Source organism: Pelodiscus sinensis, chromosome 21, assembly GCF_049634645.1.
Source record: "Pelodiscus sinensis isolate JC-2024 chromosome 21, ASM4963464v1, whole genome shotgun sequence".
Taxonomy (NCBI): domain Eukaryota; kingdom Metazoa; phylum Chordata; order Testudines; family Trionychidae; genus Pelodiscus; species Pelodiscus sinensis.
This window is the reverse complement of record NC_134731.1, coordinates 3,513,435-3,532,833: the sequence shown is the minus strand read 5'-3', so window position 1 is coordinate 3,532,833 and position 19,399 is coordinate 3,513,435. Positions and strand designations below refer to the sequence as shown.

The 19,399-nt window shown below is 49.9% G+C and overlaps 1 protein-coding gene across 5 annotated transcripts in view; it reads right to left on the bottom strand.

Moving 5' to 3' along the window:
- Window positions 1-835: 835 nt before the first annotated feature.
- Window positions 836-19,399, bottom strand: part of LOC102447560 (transient receptor potential cation channel subfamily V member 2) — a 29,515-nt gene continuing 10,951 nt past the window's right edge. For 4 of the 5 annotated variants that reach the window (XM_025179290.2, XM_075904352.1, XM_075904353.1 and 1 more), the window contains 15 exons: window positions 18,395-18,691; window positions 17,888-18,024; window positions 17,178-17,330; window positions 15,899-16,039; window positions 14,833-15,131; window positions 14,211-14,387; window positions 13,025-13,183; window positions 12,809-12,904; window positions 11,821-11,891; window positions 10,692-10,857; window positions 7,274-7,340; window positions 6,879-7,186; window positions 5,774-5,895; window positions 2,897-2,991; window positions 836-1,148 (listed from right to left, as the gene is read on the bottom strand). In XM_025179290.2, coding sequence (XP_025035075.2) covers window positions 1,060-1,148; window positions 2,897-2,991; window positions 5,774-5,895; window positions 6,879-7,186; window positions 7,274-7,340; window positions 10,692-10,857; window positions 11,821-11,891; window positions 12,809-12,904; window positions 13,025-13,183; window positions 14,211-14,387; window positions 14,833-15,131; window positions 15,899-16,039; window positions 17,178-17,330; window positions 17,888-18,024; window positions 18,395-18,636 — 2,322 coding nt within the window. In that variant the 5' untranslated portion in view covers window positions 18,637-18,691 and the 3' untranslated portion in view covers window positions 836-1,059. The remainder of the gene's footprint in view (window positions 1,149-2,896; window positions 2,992-5,773; window positions 5,896-6,878; window positions 7,187-7,273; window positions 7,341-10,691; window positions 10,858-11,820; window positions 11,892-12,808; window positions 12,905-13,024; window positions 13,184-14,210; window positions 14,388-14,832; window positions 15,132-15,898; window positions 16,040-17,177; window positions 17,331-17,887; window positions 18,025-18,394; window positions 18,692-19,399) is intronic. The other variant, XM_075904355.1, reaches the window with a different exon arrangement.

Here is a 19,399-nt window from a genome sequence, read left to right as displayed (position 1 = left end):
GAGAAGAGAGCAGCAAGGAAAATAATTTTGACCATCAACACTGGTACAAACTCTGGTTCTCCCCCACAAAAGGCATGTGGTACCTTATACTGTTAGCCCGCTGTGGTTGGAAAACGTACCAACCGAAAGATCTACACTGGGGGTGGGCGTAAGAACCTCCATGGGACGGATCCGGCCCACCAAATAGGTTGATCCAGCCCATGGCGGCCCTGCCGCTCGCCCACCCCTAGGCCAATCAGGGCATGGGGGCGGGAGAAGCGAGAGAAGTTTCCTCCACCCTGCCCCCGCCCTATGAGGAGTGTGGTGCTCACCACACACTCCTGGCAGAGAGAGAGGAGGCTTCACGTGCTCTCCCGCCCCCAAAGCCCTGATTGGCCTGGGGACAGTAGGGTGAGTATGGAAGTCTCCTCCCATCACCAGGAGCAGGAACCTCTGGGGCAGGGGGCAAAGGCGCTCCACCAACCCCAGACCAATCATGGTCTGTGGATGGGGAAGCAGGGAAGTATCCTGGCCCCGCCCCTTACACTTGAGGCCCCGCCCTTTCCGGTACATTTAGGGGCCACTTCAAACATTTCTGAAGTGGCCCCCAGCAAAAAAGTATTGCCCACCCCTGACCTACACGCATTGCACCACACAGAACTACATGTTTCTGTCTCACAAACATGCAGGGCTAAATTGAGTCAACTGAAATTTTAATGCCGGCTTCCCAGGAGAAATTTCAAAGCGGATGCTTAGATAAGAAACACATCCTATCCAGGAGCAACAACCACAATCTCTCTCTCACATATAGCCTCCTTTTTAAGCACTGCAGGAGAAAAGAATTAGGCAGAAGAAGTTGAACAGAAATGATTTCTTCAAAGGAAATACTTCATATGCACAAAAGCCCCAGCCTGAACCAGTCTTCGATGAGACTCATGAATACTGATTGTTTTTTCATCTCAATATGAGCAACACCACAGAATGGAGAATTCCCCTGCCGTTGGGAGCAAGAACCGGATCCCAGTGCTGAGAACATGCTACGGTCTCTTGGCTTGACCTTGTCTGGTGGCCTCATCTCCATCACTGGCTGATGGGTTGCAACGGCAACTGCTCCTCCGACGTTGCTGGGCTTGCTTGCGCCCGTGACATCCAGGGCCATGCTTTCTTCTCTGTAACAAGAGACATGTAACAAGGCCCTTTGTTAGCAGGGAGATGACAAAGGCAAGGAAGGTAGTCAGCCAGTCTCAGGGCTCTGGTGGGCTTACAGAAAACAGAAACATTTAATATTGGAGAACGATGGGTAGTTCTGGGGCACCTTAGATACTAACAAAAATATAGACAGTATCAGGAGCTGTCATGGCCAAAGCCCACTTGATCGGATGATGAGCTGGAGAGGAATAACTGAAACTAAGTATTTTATAACAGAAAAAAGAACTGTACCCATCAGTTGTAGGACTAATGAAACTAATTCAGTGGGCTGGAAGTGCCCCTTGCTTAGTTTTTGGTGTAAAAATGAGGTGTTTAAAGTGTAGAAACCATTTTCATATTTAGCTAGAAGCCATCTTGTATATCAGAAACCATTTCAGCTTTTCTCTCAAGCACGTAGACCAGAGTGAACTTTCTGTCACCCCGTGAGAAGAGGCCTACAGGATGGGCTATGGGTATGTGTTAATTGGGCTGGTTGGGACAGGAGATGTACTCCCTCATACCTGTCTGCCATCTTGTTGATAAGGCTTTGTTTTTCCAAATTTAATTGAGGATTTCTGTAATTAGATGCCCTGACGTCAGACTGTTTAGCTAAGGGTATAAAGATACTAGGATTGATTGTATTAGCAGCCTTACTGGGCCCGGCTCTGCTGTGACCACGTTTGGCTCATGCTGTGCTTTATTAATTAATAAAGCTGTTTGTTAGCTGCCTAAACACAGAGGAGCGTGTTTTTGCTTCAACAAAAGGCAGGGAAGACTGGCTTTATAATGCGACATCCAGTTAATGTCTTTGTTCAAGCCCAGAGAAACAGAGTCAAATTTGCAGCTACATGTCAATTCCCCACTCTCTCTCTGTAATTCACGACAAAGGTGAAATTCCTTTGTATAAGAATGGCTACCTTTAAATCCATGATTGAGTGCCCAGTCAGGTTAAAATGTTCCTCCATAGGTTTGTGTGTACTACCACATGTTTCTATTTAGGCATTTTTTAAATGTTATAAGCCTCCTCCATCCCACTGCCACGAGGCCGGCAGCTGGAGACCGACCAAAGCTGGGAAGTGAAAGGGTCAGCTTAATCCTGATGGGGCAGCTACGCAAGATTTTGGGGAGGAGGCAAACGATACATTTTCACTGAAAGGAACAAATCGCTGCTTTCAGCATAGGGTTGCTTCACCAAGCACAGGCTGTCCCGCGGCTTAGGGCAGGAGGAGAGAGGGAAGACTGAATCCACTTGAAAGTGGAAAGGATGTTCAGGCAACTACAAAGTGATTCAAATGTGGCCGTGATGCCGCGTTGAACACCCTGACTCATGCCGAGTGTGTCCCAAGACCTTTAACAACCTCAGTGGGTCTGGAACCTGAATTTTACATTTCCTGCAAAGGGAACTCCTCTCCTGGGCCAGTGGTTTAGTTTGGACCTGAAGGCACTTTGCTGAATCCTCTGCAGCATTTACCGCAGAACGTTATTTTTCTGCCAGTGTCTCCCATTCAAGGACTGAACAGCCTCCAACCTACTTGATTGTCGAGCTGACCAGATCACAAACAAAGGTGGTGGGGCTGCAGGATGCTTTATTGACAGCTGTTTCTCTGTGTGATCGGGGAGGACGACAAACACAGCTGGATTTTCTGGCACAGAGTCCACCAAAGAGAGACTAGGCAAAATGCTCAAATCATTTGCCTGAAATTCTTTGCTCGGCCCTGGGATGTCTTACCTTGGGCTTCTGTTTTCCTGTCTCTGGAGTTCCCAGGGTCCTCCTTGATAACTCCCAGCTCCTTTTCCCAGTTGGCCCAATCAATCTCTTCCACTCTGGAGACAGAAAATACAACAATTTCCCCTGTCAGCTGGCAGACAATGAGGCACAGGGGCAAAACATTCTGACCATACAGCTGCATAAGGCCACATCAGTGCCATCCTACTGACGTCTGCCCTGATGATGATTTTATCAGCACAGAACTAACAACTTGCTGGCAGCGGCTGCACCACAAAAGGCTTTGTTGCCAAAGGAGCTAGTAACCCTGTGAGGTGTGGTCATTCAGTAGCTTCCTCCAGGTTGTGAACAGTTGCCCTCAGACCTTCGTCCATCTCGTGCTTATCAGCACATCTGGCTACCCACATTCTCTGTGCTTGCTTATCCGTTGCCATGTGACCCAAGCCCTCCCTTTCAAATGACATTTTTCTATGTCACTTATAACTGTACACCAGGGGCGAATGAGAGTTTTGCGGGGCCCAGGACAGCACAATTTCGTGGGGCCCCCCTTTGGAGAGAAAATAGAAAAAAGGCATCAAATGCGCAAATCGAAGACTATTTTTCATATTAAATGTGAATTGGGTAAATTTGATAGAACCTTAATTTAGTTGGATAATTTTTATTTTAATTATATTGTAATTCATTCTCAAACACAATTCTGCTCTAATAATTAAACATTTTAATTTGTATTTAAGTCTACTAGAGCTGTCTAGCTCTTTTGGCAGCGCATTCTTCAATTATGTCAGTAAAGTCCATTTCTTTACACAGGTCGTTTTCAATCGATATAATCGAAAGACCTACAAAACGCTCCTGGCTCGCAGTAGATTCTCTTTGGCTGCCTATGGCTGGTATTTGCCATGCAGCGTTGGATGTTTGGCAGCCAGGTAGCATTGGGACTTGCGGGGGCCAGGTGGAGTGTGGGTGTTGAGACTTGGGAGGGGCAGGGGGTGTGTGGGTGTTGGAGCTTGGGGGGGGGGCAGGCAGTGTTGGGGGGAGGCAGCATGTGGCTGTTGAGGTTTGGGGGCCAGGCAGCATTAGGTGTTGGCATTTGGGGGTGACAGGCAGTGTGTGGGTGCTGGGATTTGGGGGGCAGGCAGCGTGTGGGTGCTGGGTCTTGGGGGGGCAGGCAGCGTGTGGGTGCTGGGTCTTGGGGGGGCAGGCAGCGTGTGGCTATGTGGAGGATGGCGCACAGATGGGCCCTAGGGAGGACCAGCAGGCAGGGGTGTCTGACTCATCAGACAGGCCAAAATGACCATTTCAGCCTCTCCAACAGCTCCTGGCTGGGTGGGGGCAGCTGGCAACTCCCCCTGCTCCCAGGGACGTGTGTGTGTGGGGGGGGCTGTGCTGCGCCCATGATTGGGGGGTGGTGGGAACTGGCGAGAGGAGACGGGGTATCCCTGGCAGGCGGGTCGCTCTGCCCCCAGGCGTGGCGGGAAACAGGTCTGGGCTCCCCTCGGGGGAGAGACCGCGCCACCCCCAGCTTCTCTATGGGCGGGGCAGGAGGGTGGAGCAGCAGGATACTTGGGCACCATGGCCAGACATTGCCCTTCGCCTCCATGGCAACAAGCTGTCGCGGCACGCATGCCGCAGGCTAACGGAGCTGCTCGTGGACACGCAGCGAAGGGCACCGGCGGAGGCAGCTTCAGCAGGTAAGGGCAGCAGCGGCAGATATAGGGCAGAGCGAGCAGGGCTGGCACGGGGCCTATTGAAGCGCGGGGCCCGGAGCAACCGCCCCGCTCGCCCTGCCCTATATCCGCCACTGCTGTACACTTCCAAGTCATACTAGGTCTACTTCTCTTTCTTGTTGGGTTTCCTGGCTTCCAACGGACTGCCGTAATCGGTAGTTGGTTATGATCCGTTTGTAATACACCCTAGTCACTGATGTCCTGTCTTACAAATTATTTGCGATAGAGACCTTGCTTTAGCCATTTTTCTGACCTCGTCGTTTGTCTTTTCCTTTCCTCATCGCTTCCTCCTAAGATTCTCCACAAGCATTTAGGATGAAACACATCTAACGTCTGAGCATCTGTTTTCTTAAGTTGCCAGCCAGGTTTCACTGCTATGGCTGGTGTTTAAATAACCCCAGGACCCTGGAAGAAGGACGCACTTAACGAACTGAGTTTTCCTGAGCGATCCCACAACAAAAAGTCTGCAGGCATGGAACAGCACAGTGCTGCCCAGGTTCCGTGCCATTGCCACCACGCTCCGAACGTGGCTACCTCTGCTGCAGATATGCCAAGCCCCGCCTCTCATGGACGAGGGGAGTGTTGCCACCTAGTGGTTCACTTCGCATGGAGCAGCAGCGTCACAGAGCAGCAGTAAACAATTTGTTCAACTGGTTAACTACAGCTGCAGGTGGCAGGGGCTGCTATGGTTCAGCTCTGCTGCGGGGGCTGCTCTGGCCTGGCCCCACCGTGGGTGGCAGGGGGTTGCTTCAGCCCCACCGCCCACCCCAACCTAGGTCCTGCTGGCTCACCTGCTGTGGAGGGTGGGACCCTCTGGTTAACCTATTAGCCAGTAAGCAAACTGGTAAGCAAATGCGTTACCAGCAAACTGGTTAATCTTTAACATCCCTACTTGTGAGCCCCTGCAACTCCCTTTTGGGTCAGGGCCCCCAATTTGAAAAGCTCTGGTGTTCCCCATGACATCAGTTTAGTAGAGTGTAAAAGCACACAAAAGACCAGAGTTCATGGGGAGAAACCAGATGTCATAATCCGTGATGCCTTTTTCATGGCAGTGAATTTTGTAGGGCCCTACAAATAAGCAAACCCACTGGGCTCCCCCATTCACACAGAATGCCAGCACAGCAAGACAGAATTCAGCCTTCATTTGCTACCTTACCTGAAACACCACCTCTCATCTTTCTCATCATCAAGGCTCACGGACAAGAAGCAGCCAGATCTCAGCTTCCTTCTTGGCCACCACAGCCAGGACTTCTCTATTTCCAGAATGGCAATGGCTCTCTGAGGATACAAGTCCATGTTAGAGAGGGCCTGGCACAGCCACAGCCCAGTTGCTGATCTACCCTAAGTTCTGGTGAAGTCTTCCCTGCCCACCAAGTACCATAACTTGGAAAGGCACTTTTGTAACCCGACCACAATTGTTCCTTCCCTGTGAGAGGTCACCGTGTCAGCCTGTAACTTTAAAAACAACAAGTAGCCCTGTAGCACCTTAGGGAATAACAAAAAATATATAGTATCATTGAGCTTTCATGGGCAAAACCCCACTTCATCAGATGAATTGGAATGGAAATAACAGAAACCAAGATATATATAAAAACAGCAGAAGTACCTGTTAATTGTAGGGACCTGTGTTAATGAATATAGGACCCATTCATAGCTTTTTGAAGCAAAAATGCAGAGAACAATCCGAGAACATGCCTGACACCTGCAAAAGGGTTAAATATCTGTCTCTTAACATGGCTTTGCTCCCACAGTATGCTCGACCAACGAAAGGTTTGTGATGCTGTCAGGTTTTAGCCAATGTTTTATTGGCTGAAAGTGCTATTACTCAAGCTGCCAGGAGAGCATGCTCACACAAAGACTCTGGAAGACCTCCCTGACCCAGAATCAGCTCTGGCAGGTTGAGGAGTTAGAATAAATCTCCCAGTAAACTCAGCTGTTAATCTCCCTCAACAAGAACCATCTGCTCAGCTTCACTTCCTCTTCCCGCCCAGAGGCAGGGAATTTGCAAGGCAGCAGTCTTTACAAGTAGATCTGGAAGGTGCACAGCTCAGCACTTCAGACACCAAGACAACAGGTGCTAGAGGCACATGGAGAGAGAAAGATCTCATCACGCTTTCACCACTTTAAATCCACTTCAGAGCTCAGAGCAAACATGTCAGATCGGATGCACAGTGGGAGAAGATGTGTTACAAATAGCTCCCATGGGCCCGCCTGTTCTAAGGCCTGCATGGGAGTCCAGAGGAGCAGGGGGACAGACTTACCTGCAGCTTCCAGATGCTCTTGCTGTCACCAGAGACATTGGTGACCGTCTCGCTCATGAGCGCGATCAACATGTTGAGCAGGAGGATGTAGGTCAGGATCACAAACAGCAGCAGCATGAGCAGGACAAAGTATTTGAATTTCACATGCTCCTGGAACTCCAGGTCCCCCATCCCAATGGTGAACTTGAAGAGCTCCAGGGAAGTGCTCAGCAGCCCCCTGTAGGCCCCACCGCCCTTATCGTCATCCTCTTGGGCTACAGTCGTGTTCTGGGAAGCCGGGGGGGCCTCCCTCGTGAGCGTGACCAGAGCTGTAACAAAAGCAGAACAATGATTCTTCCTTGGCAGGTCTCTTCCTGGTAGGTCTGCCAGTAACCTCATGCTGAGTCTGTTCTCACCTGCCGCAAAGCCAAAGAGGAAGATCCCGTAAACCATGAGGAAGCGTAGCAGATCCCGCAGGATGGTCTAGAGACAGAGTAGCAGGCAATGTTATTAATCACCAGTAACCTCACATGATATTTATACAGCACAAAATTACCAGGACAACAGGAAACCAGTGCGCCTATCAAATAATGATATTTGGGCTCTGCGTCTGCTCTGACAACATTAATTCATTAATCCCCACAGTCCCTCGCAAGTGAGGCAGGCCAGGAAGTATCCATGTTCCTATCAGACCTGGCAAACTCAGTACACCTAACTCATTGCTGTCATGGTATTTATCCACAATAGATGGTGTGTGAGGTATCAAATGGACGCTTAATGCCATCCTGGTAATCAGAAACATTGTGGGTACGTCTAGACTACAGGGTTTTGTCGTCAGAAGTTTTGTCGACAGATACTGTCGACAAAGCTTCTGTCGACAAAGAGCGTCTAGACTACGTCCAGTTCTGTCGACAAAGCAAGCTGCTTTGTCGACATAACAGTGTGGACGCAAAGGACAGTTTAGATGCAATAATGCCTTCTATCAACAGAACTCTGTCGACAAAAGGTGTTATTTCTCGTAAAATGAGGTTTACCAGCGTCGACAAAACTGCTGAGTTCTGTCAACGTTATGTCGACAGAACTCAGCGGTAGTGTAGACGCAGGTTTAGTTTTGTTGACAAAAGTCCACTTTTGTCGACAAAACCCTGTAGTCTAGACACACCCTGTGAGCGGTAAGTACCGGTGTTGAGAAATTCTAGGGATGCACCTAAAATATTTGGAGAATCTGTATTCTAGGTAGGGTTGTTAAGCAGCTTTTGTCAGACACAGTGATGTAGACTTTCCTCTCCACCTCCTTTCTAATCTGAATTAAACATTTTGAACCAATACACAGGAAGTCCTAAAGTCAACAGGTTGTCCAGGGAGTGGGGAGGCGGGTTGAGATGTGAAACCAACAGGCGAGAGTCCATAGGAGTCTGAGCCCCAAGGGTTCCCCTGCCTCTAGAAAAGAAGAGGAATACTGGAGAAGAACAGGGCATTTTGTGATCCATTTCACTACGGAACGCTCTTGGCAGAGGGGGACAGTTCACCACAACCTGGATCCTGAATTGAATGAAGATTAGCAAGGTCTCCACAAGGCTTTTGAGGGTGAGAAATGTTTTGAGGCACAGGAGCATAGCCTGTTACGGTTCTGATTAGTCTCTTAGAAACGTGTTATGATTCTGTTTTATTACACAGGTTCAACCTCTCTAGTCCGACACCCGCAGGACCTGACCGGTGCTAAACCAGAAAATGTGCTGATCCACAGGAGATCAATATTGTCTAGCAGCATCTCCAACATTTTCACTGCTTGCAGGGCTCTCAGAAGTCATTTAGGGGTCTATTAGAGCTAAATAACAGCACAGGACACTAAGAGCCAGGACTGGTGGCTGTAAACAAACTTTATGGGACCATGGGAAACTTGGCCACACTCATGAGAAGTGGACACACAGCTCACTAAAATCATGCCGGACTACGGGTGTTGCCAGACCAGAGAGTGCCGGATTAGAGAGGTTCCACCTGTAAAACCATCTCTGTTTCTATTGTCCTTACTCACTTGAATTTGTGATTTTCTGTTCTTTGAAAACAAACTTTTTCTTTCTTTATTATACATTCATCCTGTGGCTGCGAGATTATGTAACGAGTGCCTCTGCCATCGAACCAAGTGAGCTGGTGGCTACATGAGGCAGGGGTCTTGGTAATTACTGTGACTGTCCAGTGGCAGGGGCTGGGCCCCATTGGGAAACTCTTCTGAAGTGTTCAGGGACTGTTACCTACAATGTGGAGCAAGGGCTGGCAGAGTTCTGGGCAGACTGTCTGGAGCAGGCCCACCAACCGGGGACAGAGGAGGGGGTCAGCTGGGTTCCCGACTATCATCACTGCTACTGTGGCAGCAGTGGCAGCCAAAGCCCCACGCCCTTTAAATCGCCACTGGAGCCCCAGGCAGCATGCTCCGGATGGCTGAGAGGGCTGGTGGGGAGGGGTGCAGTCTGGGAGGTGAGGGTTACCTCTTCCCAGCCCCGCCTCTGAGGCCCCCACCCCTCCACCTTGCCCAGAGGCCCCGCAATTCTGTCAACCCCTCTGGCAGGGGATATCAAGGTGACACACAGGCCTGAGTGCCCCAAGAAAGGGTCGCAGAAAAAGTTCGGAGCAGATGCAAAGGCTGAGACTTGCTCAAGTTCGCGCTGCAGTTGGGCAACAGCACTGAGCTTAGCACTCAGGAGTCCCTGGCTCCCCATCCTGAGGCCTTTCCTCCAGACCCCGCTGGTTCCACAGGCCAAATTGGACCTTACAGCCGAACCTCAGAGCTAGACACCTCGGAACGTGGAAGAGAAATGCTGCTTTTAACCTTCTTAATGGAAACGAAATACGCACAGAAACAGTTTCCTGACCTTGTCAAATCTTTTTTTTGCAAACACAGTACTGCAGTGTATTTGCCCTTTTTGTTTGCTTTTTGGTCTCTCGTGCAGCCTGTTTGCATACTTTCAATTCCAAACGAGGCGTCTGCTTGACTGGTCAGTTTATAACTCTGTGGTGTCGTTCTCCCTGAGGTGCTGGAGTGTCTGGAGGGACAGTGAAGCCAATCTGAGATCATTTCTTGTAATGTCGAAGTGAATTGGTTTTCATAGAAGAGACTGGTTGGCAGCCTGGCTCTGTCCTTGCAACTGAACCCTGAACGGTACAGCCCATCCCGTTCCTCCAGAGCTGCCTCCCTCTTTCACTCCCACAGCCTACGGCTGATGCCTCTCATCTCCAATGTGCAACATCCCCTGCTTCTCCAGCATGGAATGCCACATAGAAATCTTCCTTGGCACCTCAGTCCAGACTTGCCAGCAGTGGGAAACATCTCCTGGACTCTCTCTCTCTCTGTGCGTGTGCATGAGAGAGAGAGAACTGTGTGTGTGTAGTCTGTGAGTACTCTGTATGTGTGTACACATGAATTCTGTGTATACTCTGTGTATTTTGTGTGTACTATATTGGTGTGTGTGTGTACACTTGTACTCTGTGTGTACTCTATGTGTACTCTAGGTCTATGAGGTGTGTGTGTGTGTGTGTACACATACTCTGTGTGTACTCTGTATGTACTCTGTGTATGCGAACGACAGGGTAGGTGGAGGCTGACCAACCTCACCTACTTTGGGGACCAGGACGAGTCCCAAAAAACTCAATTTTTTCTTGTGATTTGCTGCAGACTGAGCCAGGGGTCTGCTCCATGCATCGTTCCATCACCCCTGACAGAATAAATTGACACAAATCAGCCTGGTATTTCAATGTGCGCGGCCTAAGTACTAGCTGGATTCATGGCTCTGAGGGTCCTTACAGGAGAACAGTTGGATCGATGATCTCCACACTGACCTTCTGTATCATGACGCAATAGATTCCAGTCCACTGGAAGCCCCGAGTGTAGTACAGCATGTTCACCCATCCCAGCAGCAAGGACAATACCATGGTGGGCACGTAAACTTCCGAAGGCACAAGGTACAGCACGGCCGAAAGCAGCAGCGAGAATGCCTGGAGCAAGCTGGGGGATGCAATCGTAGTCACACAGTGGGTGAAACTTTCAATAGCAAACCCCTTTGGTGCCACACAGGGCGCAGCCAGCCGCATCTTGCTGGGTTACAAGAGTGGCAGCTAATCAGACCTTGCAGGTCTGGATTGGTTAGTAACAAAATCCACCTGCCACCTACTTTCTGCACAAGTTTGTTGCAGATGCGTTCGACTTTAGGGAAGTTCACATTATAGAAAATCTCAGCTATAATTGGCCTGACTTCCTTCTCCTATCCCCTGGATACATTCACATACCAGTGGAGTTACATATGCATCACTGGTGTGTGTGTGTGTGTCTCTCTCTCTCTCTCTCTCTCACACACACACACACACACACACACACACACACACACACACACACTAAAGTCTCACACACACACACACACACTAAAGTCTCTCCCCCTTCACAAAAGCACCTCACTCTTCATCTGCTGAGTTCAATGTACTTTATGAACCGAGGTCAGTCCCCATTTTACAAATTGGTAAACTGAGTCACGGGAGAATAAAATTACTTGCCCAAGGCCATGACTTTAATGGGAGCCATTGGTGGAGCTACAAATGGACCCCAGGTCTGAGGCCTGGTCCAATGCTCTGTCCACTAGTCCACATGGTCAGATCTTAGTTATTGTGAGCTGATGTTGGCATGATCTGTATGACAGTCGCACCATGATACCCCAATGCACCGGGCATGGTACGAGTGAAAATAAGAGAAACACGGAGAGCTCATGATCTAAGAGTATGACAAGAGGCAACGGGTGGGTGGAAAGAGCCAAGAGTTGGTCGGAAAGATGAGAGAGCAGCAGAACAAACATCTTGTGTGTGAGAATTGGTCCCTTCTGCTCACCACCCGCCTCGCGACCTCTTGGCAGCCCAGCTGCCTCTTAACCCAGGTTTGATTTCACACAAACTTTCATGTCCCGCGACCGAAAGGACGTACAGAAAGACCTCAATGCAGCCATCGGAGAACACGTGCTTCAGGCTCCGCCATCTCCTCACGAAGTACAGAGTCTATGAGAAAAGAGACAAAGCAACAGGAGCAGTTCGTTCACGCAGCAAGACACACGTCAGTCGCCCACCCGGGAGCAGCCCAGACCAGGCCTCCTTATGGGCAGCTGGGCAGCGGGGGCTGGACAGCCCAGCCTCGGTTCCCCTCCCCACACGGAACTGAGGGATGGGAGGTGGGGGGCAACCCCGCCCTGGCCCTCACTGCCCGTCCCCAGCTGTGAGGAGCCACCCGCCAGTCCAGCCATGTGAGGGGCTGTCAGCCAAGGGATATGGGCACTGGCAGCCCAGACGTGGCCCACCCAAGAGGAGCCACCATGCAGGGGAGACCAGCCAGCTCGACCTCGGTTCCCCTCTCTGCAGGGAGATGCCAGTGGGATGGGTGGGGGGAGCTAGGCAGCCCAACCTCAGTCCCTCTCCCCATCAGGAGCTGCCATCCAGGGGGTGGGGACCTTGGCTAGCCCAGCTCTAGCCTCCCCAACAAGGAGCCGTGAGGGGAGCTGGCCAGCCCAGCCCTAGTTCCCCCCACCCTGTGAGGAACCTCTAGGGGAGCTGGCCAGCCCAACCCCGGCCCTCACTGCCCTGCTAGTCACTGTCAGCGAGGGGGGCTGGACAGCTCCCCTGGGAGGAACCTCTGTCAGAGCGGTGCCACCCTCATTGCCACAGGTGGCCTGGTAAGCCCCTCCCCCGACCTCCCAGCCCCCTGCCTGTCCTGAATTCTGCTCCCCTCTCCCATCCTCAGCCACTCACCCCATCCGGCCTCCGGTGCCTCCCCTCCCCCCTGTCTTCTAGCCCCCTGACCGGAAGGACCTGAGTAACACAGGGTAAATCTTCTAGTTATGGAAATAAGAGCCGTGTAACAACGTGCGGGGGGGGGGGGGGATTGTTCTATTTCAAAGCAATGAGATTAGATATCTCTGTACCTGAGCAATAATGAGATAAAAGCCTCCCAGGAAAACAATGATCTGTCCAATGAGCTGCAGGAAGGCGAGAGCGTTGAACTCTGCAGGAAATGGAGACTGTAAGATAAAAACAAGAATATGAAGATGGCTGTAGCCACCCAAAGCCCTTTCAACCCCTTATTCCTACGGCCCCAGCGTTCAAGCTCGCTTCCCCCTGTGCAAGGAAGCCAGCCCTACCTGTAACTGCAGGGGACGGTGGTAGGCAAGGACCGTGAAAATCGCCATGAATATAAAATAAGAGAAAAAACTAAAGTAAAACCTCCTAGCAGCAAATGAGTCCCATTTATGCTGAAGCAGTTGGTTTAGCGGCTCCAGAACTACCATCTTGTATCGATTCTAGGGGGAGAGGAAGAAGAAAACAAACATGTCACCAGGGATGTAGGATCACTATGAGGCCTTCTTAGTGCCGGGTTGGAACGTAGCGGTCAGGTGCCCTGTCTGCGGTGCCGGAGTTACACACAAGCTGAGTAAGCTACAGTGGAGGGCCTCAGATTATGGAGGTGGCTCTAAATTTAAAAAAAAAAAGTACTAGTTTTTTGTTGCATCCTCGCACATGTACCAATATAGACACAAATGTAAAATTATATAAATTCCTCACCATTAATAACAAACAAAGTCACACATTGTATTTCCCTAGGTTAAAACAATCCGAAATGCCACATTTATCATATGCTTCAGAATAGCAGATTTACCCGGCATTGCCTGGGTCCTTCAGGGCAGGGGGCTGGTGGGGTGGGGGGTGAACAAGTCAGGGCAGGCAACGGGGATTCTCTCCCTCCCCCACCCTCCAGTTCCCTGGCTGGCCTTTTCTCTCCCACCCCATCGGTAGGGCTCTTTCCCGCCACACCCATCTGGCAGCGCCCTTCCCCTCCCCCACCCCACCGTCTGGCAGGGCTCTTCCCCTCCCCCACCATCTAGCAGGGCTCTTTCCCACACCACCACCATGTGGAAGGGCTCTCTCCCTCCTTCCCCCCAGCACTGTGGCTTGGGAAAGGGGGACTTCCCATCTTGCCTGCCACAAGACTAGGTAAGAAGCCCCAACCCCTCTAGCCACTCTCTTGGTAGAGTAGCTGCCCCCAGTGGTCACTCTGCATATTGCTCTTCTCCAAACAGTCCCTCCCTTTCCATGCTATGGAAAACAGTCCCATTCCAGGGACTACCCATTTTTCTGGCACTACCAAACCCTGACCTTACTTTAAGTGAGCCTAAAAGGAAGCTGCATACTAAATTTGGTGTTCCTAGCTCCTACCATTTAGGAGGAGTTCTTGAACAAACAGGCTCACAGATGGACAGACCATCGCACATTTCTAAAATAGATAGAGGCCATTCTGCATCTGATTTTTAAAAAGTTGCCACAACTCACTGGTGTGTCACTGCTCTCAGCAAGGATCTCTAATACAGAGTTTTTCTCACAACTGTCTACAGAGGCCAAGTCATAGAGAGATACATGGACGGGTCCATAAGTCCATTCAGTGAACTTGCGAGACAGGTGCCGGTACTCCGGATCCTTGATCTCTCTTTGGAGAATGTGTCTGAAGATCTGAAAGGAAAGTTTATGTTGATTATACTAATGTTCGCATATACATTAAGATGTCAAATGAAATTCCTAGGGTACCTAAATTGTCTTCAGACCGGTAACCTTGCTTCCTGCATACAGGTATGTTCTTGGCCATACATATGATCTGGCCAAGAACTTGAGGCAAACTAAGCACAACTTCTACAAACTCTGTCAAAGGAGCGGCAACTTGCAACCCAGTTCGGAAGCTCCCAGCGGTGACTGAATCAAAACAGCTACTAACGCAATGGTCTGAAAGAGGTTTTCTTCATGCCTCCGCTCCTGCAGTGTCACTTTTGCTCATGGGACTGAAGCTCCCATGTGCAATAATATTGGAAGCACCTGCATCAGACCCAGCTTCTAGGCAAGGGGACTCACTCCATCGTTCTATTTCTAGCCATGCCTAGAGAATCACTCCAGTTGCATTTACCTCTACTTTGCCCGTCTTGGCAGCCAGTTTCAGTGGTGTTAACCCAGCCCGGTTCACTATTTCCTCAAGCTTCTCTGAGGGGTTAATCTTCGTGCCTGCCTTTAAGATCTCATCATACATGTTGCTCACTAACTCCGTGTTCTGCTCGGTGTCATCAGCAATCATCACCAGGGCATGGAGCACTGTGTTGCCCAGGGAATCCTGTTCACGGAGCCGGGCTTTCTGGTAGGGGTTATCAAGGAGGTATTGTACCACGTCAAGCTGGTTGGTGCAAGCAGCCAAGGAAAGGGGAAGTTCGCCTGGAGAGATGAAGGCAGGTTTGAAAAAAAATAAGTAGCTTTAGGAGGAACGTTAGGTATTTATCTTTGGCCAGGTATACACTAGACCTGGAAGGTCGAGGTGCAGTACGCAACTCCAGCTATGTAAAATTTGTAGCTGGAGTTGGCTTACCGTAAGTCCAGCTTGGTGTTGGCTTCCCTTACTCCTCACGACTGTAAGGACTACAGGTGCCAGCCAGAGCTGCCTTCAGCATTCGATTTATGGGTCTTAACTAGACCCACTAAATCAAATGCCAGAAGAGCGATCTCTGGCGCAGTGAGTGAAGATGCGCCCTTAGTTTGCAAAGTCTTATTACTGTAACAGTAATGAGGTTTTTCCTCACCAAATCTCTGCTTTCAGGCTTGGATGTTTTGTAGTTAGTTGGTACAGTAAAACAATCCCTCTGGGAGCAGCTGAATCAGTTTGTCAGACTCAAATTTTGGCTGCACCGGTCAGCGTCCCCTCTCCCCGCCATCTATTTTTGAGTTCAGTCCACACATGAGGGGCAGGGGTTTTGAGGCAGCCCCATGTCCATAGACAGGGACAAGGGCACACATCTGAACATCAGGAGGCAAGCACTGACTGGTTCGAGGGAGAGCTCAGTCTGGGCAAGAGGGCTGACTACCCCAGTAAGATGGGACACTTGGGGTTATGGGATGCGGGAGAATGCACCTAACGAATGGAAAGTCAAGCCCTGGAAGGGACAGGGTTCCCAGCTAGCAAGCCGGAGCCTGCACTGCACGCTTACCAAAATAGAAACACACTCCTTCCTTCTTCTTCCTGAAGAATTCGCCATGGGCTCTGGCATGGACGTCAGCTCCATTCTCCACCAGCAGCTTTACTAAATCTAGGTGCCTCTTTTCTATGGCAATGTGGAGTGCAGTCTGGCCTAAGGAGCCAGGAATTATAAGTCAGAGCTTGATGTGATGGCCCCATGGACAGAAGGAGCAGGAAAGGTCTTTCCAAAGCCCCGCCAGCAGCAATACTGACAATGCGATGAAATCGTCAGGGACCCCCAGACCAACTGTGGGCAGGGAACTGGTGGCAAATGCTGACTTTGCAACAGCGACCACTGGAAATGCAATTTGGACACTGAGCCCATGAGCTGGCAGATGCAAACTCCCCCAAGACTATCAGGGGCTGATCAGTGTAACTTCTCTTAGGGTTATGATAAGATCTCAAATCTGACCTATGAATTCAAGACCATGAAGCTACAATAAAGATACACATGGGATAAATACACATGCACAGAGTAGCATGTTTCTTTGGAATATTTGCTATTAAAAGGATAAATCTACTTAGCAGATTTCTAAGTTGTTATTTTTAAATGTAACTTGTTTTCACTGATTAACACTATATCATCTTTTTTTCCTTCTCCAAAGCACTTCACAAACCTTAACAATAGAACCTCATCGTAGTCCTGGCTAAATAAGCCAGTATTACCCCCATTTTTCTGATGGGGGAATTGAGGCATAGAGGTTAAGTGAAATGCTCAAGGACAGAAAAGTGGGTGTCAGAGTCAGAATTAGAACTCAGCAGTGCCCAGCCCCCTTTTCTGTGCTCAGTATACCCCATTCCACAAACGAGGAACTCCATCATGCTATCAACTATGCACCCATCCAATTCCCAGTACATGTTGACCTCTCTAGTCCGGCACTCTTTGGTCCAGCAACACCCATAGTCTGGCATGATTTTAGTGAGCCGGATGTCCACTTCTCATGGGTGTGGCTTAGTTTCCCATGATCCCATAAAGTTTATTGACAGCCCCCAGTCCTGGCTCTGTGTTCTGTGCTGTTATTTAGCTCTAATTTACCCCAAAATGACTTCCAAGAGCCCAGTAAGCAGTGGAAGTGTTGGTAATGCTGCTAGTCAATACTGACCTCCTGCGGTCCAGAACATTTTCTGGTTTGGCACCGGGCAGGTCCTGCAGGTGCCGGACTAGAGAGGTCTAACCTGTATCTTCCATAGCTTCTGTCTTGCTGATTGTTAATCCCAAGGTCAGACACACAGCCCCGGAGAACACTTACCTGCATAGTAACAGTCCTTGCATGCAATATTGACAAGTGGTTTTTTAGTCTTAGTCTTCTGGTCTATTTCTAGCAACAGTGGAATAGTGGCGTTGGTCCCATCTTTTAAATTCAGCAGGGCTTTCATTAAGCAGGTCTTACCCGTCTTGGCGTCTAGCAGAGAGAGAGAAAGACAGGGGAGCTCAGAGAGGGGCATAGTTGGTACCATAGTGTACAGAACACATCAGTTTCATCTTGCCTAGAACTCAACAGCCAATGTAGCATTACATAAATTAATTAAAAGTCCCTTTCCCACTGTATTTCCAACCTGCACTGGAAACAAAGAGCTTAAAAATAAATACTTGCTCAGCACTTTTCATCCACAGATGGGTAAAAGTATCGTGAGCTCCATTTTACAGATGGGGAGAGTAAGGCATGGAAAAAGGAAGCAATTGGCCTGACATAAGGTCAGCGGTGGTGCTGAGAACGGGATGCCGACCCCATGCTCTAATGCTGAGGCCACACCAACTCTTGTTTGTAGCTGCAAGAAGTTCAGAGACTCGTCCAGACTTTGGATGGGTGGAAGGGCGTATTGTGCGCAGGGGGAGTCGTAAGCCTACAAACTTTTCGTCTGGTGCTTATTGAAAGCGAGCAACAATCCCTTTGAGCTACGCGGGCCATTACCAAGGCATGCGTTTGTTAAATGACCAGAGAGCACTGAGCGTATATACCTGTATATTCTGTATTGCAAAGAAATTTGGAGGTCTTTTTCAAGTAATCAGACAAACCATCCAGCTCTTCTGGGTTACCCCTTGCGACTGCACCAAAAAGCCGATCTCTATCAAAGTAATTTGCGTCCTGTTGGCTACTGGAGAAATGGGAAGAGTTAAGCATATTCTAGACAGTAAACAAGCGAGTCTGCACCAGTCGACCCTGTGCTGCTTGGATTTCGCCGTAAGGGGAGCGTTGGGCCCGGCTGTTTGGCAAAAGAAAGAATAAACTTTCAAGTCAAACAACAAAAAGAGAGTTCATTCCCACAACCCCTTTTTCGGAATTGGCCTCAGAACCTTCTGGTTCCAGACAGAGTCGCACTGCCTGAGTGAGGGGGAAAGAAGAATACAAACCCCCTCTCCAAAAGTGTACCACCCCCGCCTGAATGCAAGAGAGTGAAAATCCTGCAAAGTTTCTGGCACCCTCTTGAATTTCACTTGGCCACGGCAGATCCCACAATGACTTACTTTCTGGCAAGTCCTGGTCGATAATTCAAATTAACCTTGATCGTTGGAGAAAAGTTACTGCTCTCCTTCTGAAAAGGAGTCTCCATGGGTGGTTTCTCCTTCCCTCCACGGGCCCCTTTGCTTTCGTCCTGTTGATCAGCGGCAGATGTACCTGTCTTGATGCTGTCATCCGTTTCTAACAAACCGATCAGCCTGTTCTGCGAGAAGCTTGGCTTCCCACTGGCAGTGTTTGAGTAATCCATGTTTGGGAGGATGCTGGTTCAGATCATCAAAGATGCTCCCAATAAGAGTAGAGATCTTCAAAAGAAGGAGAGAATTCATTCATTGTTGCAACCGAATTAGGTCGCTCACTTGAAGTTCATCCTTGTCCACCCTGCTCCCTTCTCTCACAAAACAGAGTTCCCACTGACTAGAGGCTCCCAAATCACCATCCAGGGATCCCTATTGGTCCTGTACCATCTGCACAGTGAAACATTGCGATTTACTTGTTGAACACCAGAGTTAACTCAGTGCCGTGCAAATGGAGACGAAAGCACAGTCATTGTCCCAGACTTTTACCATTCGAGGGCTCGTATCCGTGTCACTGAGGTGTGGGGAGTCGCCGGGCCCTGCACCCCCATCTGCAGTCACATGCAATACCCACCCAGCAGGGAGAACACAAGGTTTATTAAGTGACAGGGACACAGCATGAGACTCTGCCTGGGCCTATGAGTTTTCCCGCACCCATCACACTGGAGAATCAGGGGTGGGGAGCCTATGGCCCGAGGGTCAGATTCAGCTTGCACCTTGCCTGGATTTGGTTCCTGAGGCTCGGGGCTCCCCCCACAAATATTGAGGAGCTGGCGCTCCAGCCTTACGGCCCTTCTCCCACCCAGACCCCACGCCCCCAGCCCGCTCCTGCACCCTACCACCCTCTCTGACTCCAAACCCACTTCCCAGTAGCCCCCTCCCACACACAGGGCTCCTCATTTTTGGCCCCACCCCAGAACACGGGGGGAGGAGAAC